This window comes from Amblyomma americanum, chromosome 1 (assembly GCF_052857255.1).
Source record: "Amblyomma americanum isolate KBUSLIRL-KWMA chromosome 1, ASM5285725v1, whole genome shotgun sequence".
Taxonomy (NCBI): Eukaryota; Metazoa; Arthropoda; class Arachnida; order Ixodida; family Ixodidae; genus Amblyomma; species Amblyomma americanum.
The window spans coordinates 553,954,516-553,965,672 of NC_135497.1; the positions used below are offsets into that span (position 1 = coordinate 553,954,516).

At 50.8% G+C, this 11,157-nt stretch overlaps 2 protein-coding genes across 2 annotated transcripts in view; one reads left to right on the forward strand and one right to left on the reverse strand.

Moving 5' to 3' along the window:
* LOC144116335 (parafibromin-like) overlaps positions 1–9,133 on the forward strand; it is a 198,262-nt gene extending 189,129 nt beyond the window's left edge. The window contains exon 15 of the mRNA XM_077651081.1: positions 8,896–9,133. Coding sequence (XP_077507207.1) covers positions 8,896–9,118 — 223 coding nt within the window. The 3' untranslated portion in view covers positions 9,119–9,133. The remainder of the gene's footprint in view (positions 1–8,895) is intronic.
* A 135-nt stretch (positions 9,134–9,268) lies between these two features.
* Positions 9,269–11,157, reverse strand: part of LOC144116336 (uncharacterized) — a 36,251-nt gene continuing 34,362 nt past the window's right edge. The window contains exons 2-4 of the mRNA XM_077651083.1: positions 10,970–11,134; positions 10,283–10,453; positions 9,269–9,727 (exon numbers count right to left, since the gene is read on the reverse strand). Of these exons, the coding sequence (XP_077507209.1) occupies positions 9,575–9,727; positions 10,283–10,453; positions 10,970–11,134 (489 nt within the window). The 3' untranslated portion in view covers positions 9,269–9,574. The remainder of the gene's footprint in view (positions 9,728–10,282; positions 10,454–10,969; positions 11,135–11,157) is intronic.

Here is an 11,157-nt window from a genome sequence, read left to right on the forward strand (position 1 = left end):
TCAGGCGGCGCGGGACTTTGTACGGGCCAAAATACCGATTGATAAGCTTTTCGCACAACCCCTTGCGGCGCAAGGGTGTCCACACCCATACCTTGTCACCCGGCTCGTAGTGCACGTCCCTGTGCCGAAGGTTATAGTGTCGAGCATCGACGGATTGCTGGTCCTGGATGTTCAAGCGGGCCAGCTGACGGGCTTGCTCTGCGTTTTCCACGAAGTTGCCTGCTTCAGGGGTTACCTCTTCATCGCCGTACGGAAGCATCGCATCCAACATCATGCGGACTTCCCTGCCATAGACGAGACGGAACGGGGTAAACTGGGTGGTTTCCTGCGTCGCTGTATTATACGCGAAGGTGACGTACGGCAAGATCTCATCCCACGTTTTATGTTCAACGTCAACGTACATCGAGATCATGTCCGCTAATGTTTTGTTGAGCCGTTCCGTTAGACCATTGGTTTGGGGATGGTACGCTGTTGTGGGTCGATGAGCTGTGTGGCTAAGCGTTAAGACGTCACGTAAGAGCCGGGCTTGAAACGCCTTGCCTCGGTCAGTAATGATGATCGATGGGGCGCCGTGTCTAAGCACGATTTCGTGCATAAAGAAGAGGGCAACTTCGGCGGCAGTACCTCGCGCAAGGGCCTTCGTTTCAGCGTAACGGGTCAAGTAGTCGGTGGCGACTACGATCCACTTGTGGCCGGACGACGAAAGAGGAAATGGCCCCAAAAGGTCCATGCCGACTTTGTCGAATGGTTTTTGTGGCGGTTCAATGCACTGAAGCAGCCCGGGAGGCTTGAGCGTCGGTTTCTTCCGCCGCTGACATTGCCGGCATGTCCGGACATAACGCTTGACGTGAGCTGGGGCCAGTAATAGTTCTGCCGGATTCGGGACAAGGTGCGGGTAACACCAAGGTGGCCGGAAGTTGGTTCATCATGGCAGGCCAGGAGAACTTCATCCCGTAAATCAGACGGTATGACGAGCAGGTAAGTTGTCGGACTGGAAGTAGAGTTCTTTTTATAAAGCACCCCGCTCCGGAGACAAAACGATGATATCCCACGAGCTAGGTACCGTGGTATCTCAGGGTGCCCACCTTCGAGATGTTCTATGAGCAGACGCAGCTCGGCGTCGGCACGCTGTCTGGAGACGAGCTCAGACGTGCTGACGGCTCCAAGGAAGCTGTCGTCGTCGATGGTATCTTGTGGAGGAGGTTCGACGGGAGCGCGTGACAGGCTATCAGCGTCGGTGTGGTTCCGGCCGGACTTATAGGTGACGATGAAATCGAATTCCTGCAGGCGTAATGCCCAACGGGCAAGGCGGCCGCAAGGGTCCTTTAAATTTTTTAGCCAGCACAGCGAATGGTGGTCGGTGACGACACAAAACGGTCTGCCATACAGATATGGGCGGAACTTAGCTGCTGCCCAGACTACGGCTAAGCAGTCTTTTTCGGTGGTAGAGTAGTTCAACTCAGCGCGCGACAGTGCCCGGCTGGCGTAGGCAATTACTTTGTCGACACCGTCTTGCCGCTGGACGAGAACGGCGCCAAGACCGACGTTGCTCGCATCCGTATGTACCGCCGTGTCGGCATCTTCGTCGAAATGTGCTAGGATTGGCGGCGATTGGAGTCGGCGTCGTAATTCGTTGAAGGCAGTCTGCTGTTCGTTGCCCCAGGAAAATGATGTATCATCCCGGGTTAGGAGCGTCAGAGGGCTGGCAAGCTGGGCGAAGTTGCTAATGAAGCGACGATAATAGGAGCACAGGCCCAAGAAACGTCGGACTGCTTTTTTGTGAACGGGGACCGGAAAGGCAGCAACGGCAGCAAGCTTCTCTGGGTCAGCTCGGATTCCATCAGCACTAATGACGTGCCCGAGAAACTTCAATTCGGTGAATCCAAAGTGACATTTTTGTGGTTTTAGGGAGAGGTTGGCGGAACGAACGGCTTCGAGGACAGTTCTGAGACGGTGCAGATGTTCCGTGAACGTTGCGGAAAAAATAATGACATCGTCAAGATAAACAAGACATGTCTGCCACTTCAGACCTGTGAGGACGGTGTCCATCATTCTTTGGAAAGTGGCAGGAGCGCAGCAGAGCCTGAAGGGGAGGACGCGAAATTCGTAGAGCCCGACCGGTGTGATGAAGGCGGTTTTCTCACGGTCCCTCTCATCGACTTCTATCTGCCAATAACCGCTCCTGAGGTCTACCGAAGAGAAGTACTTGGCTTGGCGAAGACGGTCGAGGGAGTCATCGGTACGGGGCAGCGGATACACGTCTTTCTTTGTCACACTGTTAAGTTTCCTATAGTCGACGCAGAATCGCAGTGTTCCGTCTTTCTTCTTCACCAGGACGACAGGAGACGACCACGGGCTGCTTGACGGTTGGATGACGCCGTCCGTGAGCATCTCTTTGACCTGTGTTTGTATAGCATCTCGCTCCCGAGGGGACACACGATAGGGCTGCTGATGGATATGGGTCGAGCTCCTTCAGGCGTGATGATGCGGTGTTTAACTATCGACGTTTGTCGCACCTTAGGCGACGTGAAACACGCACGAAACTCCCGCAAGAGGTCCTGGAGTTGCCCCTTTTCAGCGGATGAAAGGCCCGGATTTATGTTGACGTCGTCGAGCGCTTCTGCGTCACCTCCAGTGGTGTCCTCCTCGCAAGCAAAACATTCGGCCACTTCCTGGACATGGTCGACGTAAGCGATGGCTGTGCCACGGAATAGAAGTCGATGCTCATTGCAAAAGTTGGTAATAAGGACCTCTGTCCAACCGTCATGCAGGCAGCTAAGGCCTCGTGCCACCGCAATCCCCTTAGTGAGTACGAGAGAGACATTAGGCTCGACAACCCGGAGTCCCCGATGTGGTTCATCACAGGTAACTCTAGCGAGAATGCTGGCACGTGGAGGCACCGTAACGTTATCCTCGGCGACTCGCAGGGCGGACTGAGAACCCTGGTGTGCCGGCTCTGCTGTGGCCAATTTGGTGGAAAACGTCACCAAGCGATTCGGGAGGTCTATTATAGCACCGTGCTCACGAAGAAAGTCGATGCCAAGGATGACATCGCGAGAACATTCGCGCAGAACAAGAAAAGTGGCGACGAAGGTGCAGCCGCGAACCGTAACACGGGCCGCACACATACCGAGTGGTGCGACATGTCCCCCCGCCGTACGTATGTCGGGGCCTTCCCACGGTGTCGTCACTTTTTTCAGGGTCGTCGCAAGCCGTCCGCTAAGGATGGAGTAATCTGCGCCCGTATCAACCAACGCGCTGACCTCCTTAGTGTCGACGAGAACAGGGATGTCCAAGGAGATCCGGCCTTCAGCGCGGCCTGTCGATGGTTGTGGGGAGGAACTCAGTCGGTGCGGCGGCGGAAGCTGGTCGACGACTGGGGTTGCGACGTCGGGGCGATTCGGGTGGAGAGTCAGGGAAAACTGTGCGGCGATGCGGCGTTCTACGTCGGGGCGAGTCGGTCGGTGCGGCGGTGGAAGCTTTGCGTCGGATCGGCGTTCGGCGGCCTCGCCTCCAAAGGTCGCCGGAGCTAGTTTTCCCGATGTGGGATCGAGGAACCACGTTGTTCTGAGGCATAACGTGACCCAGAAGGCGAAGACCGGCGTGGAGAAGGCGAGCGCGACTCGCGGCGCGGAGACGGGCGGCGGGGAGGAGGCAGGGAACTACGCTGGCGGTTGACGTACTCGGCGATGTCCTGAGGGTGCTCTCCGGGTCGTGGACGGGGACTGTCAAGAGCAAATCCGCGCAGACCCATTTCGCGATACGGGCACCGCCGGTAGAGATGGCCGGCTTCACCACAGTGGTAGCACAGCGGGCGTTGATCCGGAGTGCGCCAGAGATCAGTCTTCCGCGGTGGCTGGCGCCGATCAGCCCAGTAAGGGAGCGGTTGAGCAGCGTGCACCGCGTCCACTGGAGGGGATTAAGGGGAAGGCTCAGGAAATGGGGCTGGGCGGCGCACGACGTCCGCGTACGTGACTGGCTGAACAGGGGCCGGGTACGGCGCGGGAACGGATGGGGCCGGTTGCGGCGCCGGCACGACCGCAGCGGTTTGTGCCCTGAGCGCCTGCTGAACTTCCTCGCGGATGACGCTGGTGACGGAATCGATGCGAGGGGCAAATGTTCCATGAAGGTGCTGCAGCTCCTCGCGGACCACGGAACGAATGAGTTCGCGAAGGGAGCTCGGGTTCATCCCGGGATCGTGGTCGAACCGGTCCAACGTGGACAGCGACGGCACTGGACGCAGTTGCCGGGCGTACTGATTGACCCTCTGCTGCAGCAATTTCTCCATGTGGGCGGCGTCGGCCAGAAACTCCGCGACGGTGTTGGGCGGGTTCCGTACGAGACCGGAAAAGAGCTGGTCTTTTACGCCGCGCATCAGGTTCCGCAGCTTTTTTTCTTCACTCATGGCTGGATCGGCGCGATGGCAAAGACGCGTCACATCCTCTACGTACATTGCAACACTCTCGTCTGGAAGTTGAATTCGAGACGTCAGGGCGCGCTCCGCGCTCTCCCGGCGGTCACTGTTGGCGTACGTAGTCAGGAACTGACGTCGGAAGTCCGGCCACGTAGACAAGGTAGCCTCACGGTTCTCGAACCACGTGCGGGCAGAGTCTTCGAGGCTGAAATACACGTTACGCAGCTTGGTCGTATCGTCCCAGCCGTTGAAGGTCGCAACCCGTTCATAGTGTGCCAACCAGTCCTCGGCATCCTCGAACTGGCCACCGTGAAAGGGCTTAGGTGTTCGTGGGGTCTGAAGGGTCAGATAGGTGGGGCTGGTCGAAGGTACAGTCATCGTCACGGCGGGCAGTGGCGTCGCCATGAGGGGAGTGAAAGTCGAGGGTTCGCCTTCACGAGCGGCACGAGGGTTCACCGTCACGACCTCGGGGGAAAGGCTTCGGATCCTCCGGCTGGCACGATGGACAGGGGTGGTCACAAGAGGCGGGCGCGTCGAGTCTTCCGCAGGAGAAGGGATCATCGGTCGCACCTCCACCAGTGTCACGACCTGAGGAGCCGTGCAGGTAGACGTCGGGGGAAACAGAAGGCTAGGCGCTTTAATCAGACAGCCAGGGTCCAAAGCACAGAGCCAGAGCGTCTCGGGAGCCAACCAACACTTCGTCGTCGTCTTTGACTAAGCGTGGAGGCCGCGCGGCGCGTTCGGCACGTGGCAATATGCATATCAAAGAAGCCAGCCAACAATGAACAGGCAAATGAGAGTTGGTTTTTAATGATGGTGTTGAAACAAAGTGATAAATAGACATAACTTGAGTGCAGAAGAGAGAAGCGAGAGGCAGCCCTGTCCAGCTTGGACCTCGAAGACCAGCGCAAGCTGATTAACCAGGCCCGAGAAGCAGCACAAGCCATCACAGTTTTGAACTGAGGATGCCGGCTACCAGTCTCCAGAAATAACCCTTTGAACTCAATAAAGCTGCTATCTACAGAAAACAGGAGAAACAGCCACATGCTACCAATGGGAATCCAACCCACGACCTGCTTGCAGTATTACACTATGTTCCACATATACTGCTGCTATTCAAGGTGGCACTGGTGAACAGGCTCAAGGTATGTTTATGTTATGGGTTAATATGTGTGCTACAAGCAACACAAATACACCAGAAGTAGAAGGTCACACAGTCACCAACATAGCTCAGTTGGCACAGCACCATGACAGGTGGAGGTCATAGGTTTGATTCCCACTGCTGGCATGTAGTTTTCTTCTACTTTCTATAAAATACAAACTATTATTTGAAACAAAAAATTAAAAAGAAAACTAGAATTCCTGTACACCTTCCTTGTATGCTATGTCTGCTGGCTTCTTTAACATACAGATGCGGACATAATAAACAGAGCATGATATTCCGTTCTAAGTGCAATCGCACCTTCCCTATTAGCAATAATGAAACATTGTCAATCGATAACAAAGCGCACTAGCATCCACTACCAGCAGGCGCATACCATAGCCAGCAATTTCAATTAAAGCGTGAAAAATGTTAGAAGGCAATACCATGCTCCATTTACTTTTGTCCGCACCTGTACATAATCCTCAATGAAAAAAACCACTTAGAATAGTTTGCTTGCAGCCAAACATGCATATGACAAAGCTATCCAGACTAGCATATGACCTCACTATTTGGAGCATTACCTGGATTAACAAACACAGTAGATGAAAACAGCAATTTACAAGCCAGTGGTCATTGATCCACTCAGATGTCATTCAGGACATGCAAAGGCACAAGAGGCATATACACAAAAACAAGAGTCATGCACACAAGCGGCACAAGCACAAGTGGCATCCATGCAAGGGGCACAAGCATAATTGGGCATGTTTACATTTAATCTGATTGGGCACTGGCAAACACAGGAAGTCACAGAAATTGTACCTACAGAAGAAAAATACTTGTAATCAGCTGCCATAATGATGCCTCAGATAGGAGACTGCAAGATGGTAAGGAAGCTAAGGGTTTGGGTACATTAAATGAATAAACAATTGGCAGCAATACCTCTGTAGCATTTGCAGTTATTACAAACTGATGCAGTCAGTTTTTCCTGGTCTGAATTTTCCCCACATGGGTGAAATTAGTTGTCAAAGCAAACTAGCATGGTGGCATCCATCTTTTGATTTCAGCAGTTCAGGTAAAGACAAGCAAGGTATTGCTGAAGCGGTGAGCATGGATGCGTTTGTGGCATATTTCTAATGAGAGCAAGCTCAAAGTGGGCTTATTGCAAGGAGCAAAATAAGTAAAACCCAAAATTAAGATGAAGTACTTTGAACTGTTTGTCCTAAAACTGAGGCGTGGCTGCACATGCAGTGCTTGAACATCATGAACTTTGCTCGAGTGCCTACTGAAATGGAAAAGCCTCCAGAGAGAAGCACCACAGAACAATGCACCTCCTTTGGCCACTTTGAATGACTTTGGTCAGCAAGCTTCAATAGTATGGATCTGTGGTTTACCATGGGCCTGGAGAGCCTATGGTAAACCTACCAGGGTATGAAAAAATGAGTATGCACTTTTAGGGCAGGCGTTAATCTCCTCAAAAAAAGCACGAATACAAATCTCCCGAGGAAAACAACCAAGTTGCAGGACAGATGACTTCATTCTAGACACTCAAATGCCAGAGGTGTTGCACCTGTATCACGCTGGCAACAATTCAGGTGATCACTATTGCTTTTTTCGGAATTTATGTAGCACTTTTGGGGAAAAAATGTGAAGCGAGCAATCTACAAATCTATTCAGTCATGTCATCAGTGCCTTGCTAAAAACTCAATACCTGCAAAGAATCAACAAAATGGTTTTACTAGAACATTGTAAGGTACCATTTGGGGCACCATAGTGGACCTTGATGAATTCAGAAGCATCTGAAAGCCATGACAGTTTTAGTGGCAGTGGGCCACTGAACAATAGTGGTGCCATGTGCAAGCAAAAAAGACAGCTACATTTCTGAGCTGACAATCTTGCAGAACTGTGACTGGCGAGCACAAAAAGTGTTAAATGTTCACTACAGCTGCGCCTTTGCAAGGTGGTCACAAATGAGGCTATGTAAAACCCTTGGACAGTCAAGAGGAAATTTATGTTAACGGTTTGAAACCGCACAACTAACCTCATTATCAACCAAACTCCAGCTACATGTAGAGCAGGACAAAGGCCTATCTTATTAATCTCCAAGTAACCCTACCTCCCATCCTACCTACATCTGTGGCCACCTTAGTGCTGTAAACTTCCTAATCTGCACATCTCACTCTTTACTGCCCCCTGCTATGCTTGGCTTCTCGGAATCTCTCCCCCTACCCTAAGGGCAGTCATACAATCGTTTTTAAGCGGCTTCTGCCAGGCCTACTTGGCGAGCGGGCAAGCGGATCCGCCTCGTACGGCAAACGGATAGAAAGTTGGTCAAATTCAACTTTCGAGTGGGTTGGCGGGTCCGGCCGGCGACAGGATTGCAGCTATTGGCCGTTTTTTCCGTGACGCCAGTGATGTCTCGAGCTCCGCCACCTTGCTCCTGCCGGTGCAAAATAGCCGTCCGTCGACTGAACTGGAGAGCGAGGCCTGGGCAGTGGCAGCTATGTCGCGAAGCATATTATATTGGCCACATGTTGATATTACTAGTCTTCGCAGCAACTGCGAACTTCACTGCATGCAGCAGTGACGAGCAACAGTTCCACTTGTTGAATTCTGTATTTATCTACACTGACTGAGTTGACAGAGCGCCTCTTCAAACCGACGTAAGACCTGTGAATTGGCGGTGTCACGAAGTGTTTATTTGTAATAATAATAATAATTGGTTTTGGGGGGAAAGGAAATGGCGCAGTATCTGTCATATATTTGTAGCTGTTTGTAGTTGTTGCAGGCGCTTGTAATCCCTACTCTGAGTTATTTTCATGTGCATGCACAAGTTTCACAGCACAGCGACAAGTGTCCGCATAGTGAAAGTGAATATGGTTGGTGCGAGGTACTCGGATGGCCCAGGTTCAGACCAAGCGGCCACATTTGGTGCCCTGGCCTGGCTGCAGAGCTCTCGTCTCGTGTTGATGTGCTTGCTTATCAGTCTGTCTTGTGAATGTTGCCTGTAAGTTTTCATCTTTTTCGTGTGATATGCCTGGTAACATAATTTCACCTGTTTCATTCCTTTGTCTGTTTGTGCCTGTCTGTCGGTTTGTACCTATTTCTTTTCAGGCTTGTGGCAAAGGTTGCTGTGAAGCTGTATAGAGGTGTTGCAACCCACAGTTCAGCCGTGTGCATATCCTTTTTTGAGACTGTTGGTAATGTATATGCCACTCCTCTTGATGTCTGGGCTGTGCCAACTATCACCTTGGCCAGCACCATTGTTTATGTGCCGTAATTATGTGTTTCTGAGCTTGACGTTTCCACCTTGCTATCCTTTCAACGGCTGGGAAACCAGACCAAGCAGTGGCACTCTCGGCAGAACCTGCCTGCTAGAGAGCGCGGTCCCCAGGTGGCGGATAGGGAGCCTGCTGTACGGCAGTGCAGTGACAAGCACAGTCTACAGCAGTGGTGCTTGCACCTCGCGGACCAAAAGGCAGATGCAGTTTCCCTTAGGACGCCGCAGGCAACCATCTTATGGAGTCCTCTCCTCTTACGAACTGAATAAACATGCAGTTTGAAACACCTATTGGTCATATTTCACATTGTTTCTTCTTTATGAATGAAGCTTCGTGCTGTGGTTTGCTTTAGTGAGACCCGTGTAGCGTCACATGTGCCCGTAAGCTTTGGAACACTTCGCATAGTGAAGTTTCCTAATAATGAGTGTGTAGACTGACAACCAATTCAAAAGAAGTTCATAAATGCAGAACACTCCTATGAGTGTATACTTAACGTGCTGCAAGGTGGGCACGTTTGTGTGGGCCTGAGCAGAACATGAACCTTTCAGCCATTTTGACTGCTAACTGGTCACCTTCTCAAGCAGGTACTCAGTGATGCTTGACAGTTGCATTCGAGGTGTACATAAAAGTATCGCAATGATCTTAGCCCTGTGTGTCAAGCAGGTTTTGTACAATGCCATGTTGCGCATTTAATGTACGGTAATTCCAGAAAGTCGAATGCTAGTGATCCTCTTGGCTTCATTTTTGAACGTAACATATTGCCAAAATATCAGGTCTCACACCGGGGTAATGCATGAATGCTAGGAATGATAGCGATACAAAATAAGTGGCGGTGGAAGAAAATTTATTCTGCAGTGGTACTTTTGCCGGGCTTTCTTGCATGTTCTGGTCCTGTAGAACGATACAGGACAACATTAGTGCAAGTAGTGCAATGCAGGCTTCAGTGAAATGCTATTTCCTAGTAAAAGATCGCCACAGCACTGAACACACGATGCATCAAGAGGCTTCATCAGCTCATGTCATGTCATTCGAGGCTATACCTTGTGCAGTGTGGTAATAATGGTGTGTATGAGCATGCTTGACGGATAAAGTATGAAATGTGTTGAAAATAAAAGTTTATTTTTTATGGAAAACCAAAGCAGGGCAAACAAAACAATGACAACCGAGAAGGAAAGCCAAAAACACACTGACTGTTTGCACTGCTTTGGTTTTCTGTGATGAACAAACTAGCCCAAATTGCCACCCTTCATCACTTGTTTTTTGTCCTCCACTGCAGAAATTATCACAGAAATTAAATTTACCACTACAAAGAAAACAAAACCTGTTATGACAGAGAAACACTGCACATTCAGTGCCTCTCTCATACTATCATGTCATGAATTGTTGACACTGGCCATTGGAATGGCCCTTCGCCCTGCAGTCTTCGCACTGCAATATTCTCCACACCTGCTGGTGGTGACCACATGGCAGCGTGAAGTTGAAGACGTGACGGAATGTCATTTTCAATGCTAATGAAAATGCCTTCGCCAGGGCCTTCACCCCGCAGCCTCGGGAGACGTGGTAGCCATCTGCTGCGTACAGGGCACGTTTTGCTTGTCCCCCCGCAATAAACCGGCCCTGCAAATGAAATCGATACTAAAGCAACATCTCACATAATGACAAACAGTGGAAATGCGCACACAACTCAAAGTATATTTCAACTGCAATCACTAAATCATTCCAGCTTAGAGGACCGAGATGCATGCAGTGCCTTTCTAATACATTTACCACTGCGTGACCGCGACAAGGCGGTATTTCAAGTTCTGTGCGACTTTGCTCTCATCACATTGTATGCTTTTATTTGTCTTGACGAAACAGTAAGTCCACGGATTCGTATTAGTCACATGTGATGTAACAAAGTGTAGTTCAAGCTTAAATCAGTTTTATCAGCAGGGTATAGAAGTTGTAAGACTCACTTCCTGTGGAATTCTTACCTGCACGCCTACCAGCACCACATCGTCTAAAGCTGCGAGGCTTCTGACGAGAAATTTATCGAGCCTTCTGCTCCTCTCCATTTGCTCTGTCTCAGACAGCTTAAATCAGTTTTATCAGCAGGGTATAGGAGTTGTAAGACACTTCCTGTGGAATTCTTACCTGCACGCCGACCAGCACCACATCGTCTGAGGCTGCGAGGCTTCTGACGAGAAATTTATCGAGCCTTCTCCTCCTCTCCTTTTGCTCCTCTGTCTCGGACAGCCGCGGTGGTGTTCTAAAAAGGAAAACTTTTCTGGCCACACGGGCTGCCTGCTGCACAAGTTTCTGCATGGAAGAAACAAGCAACA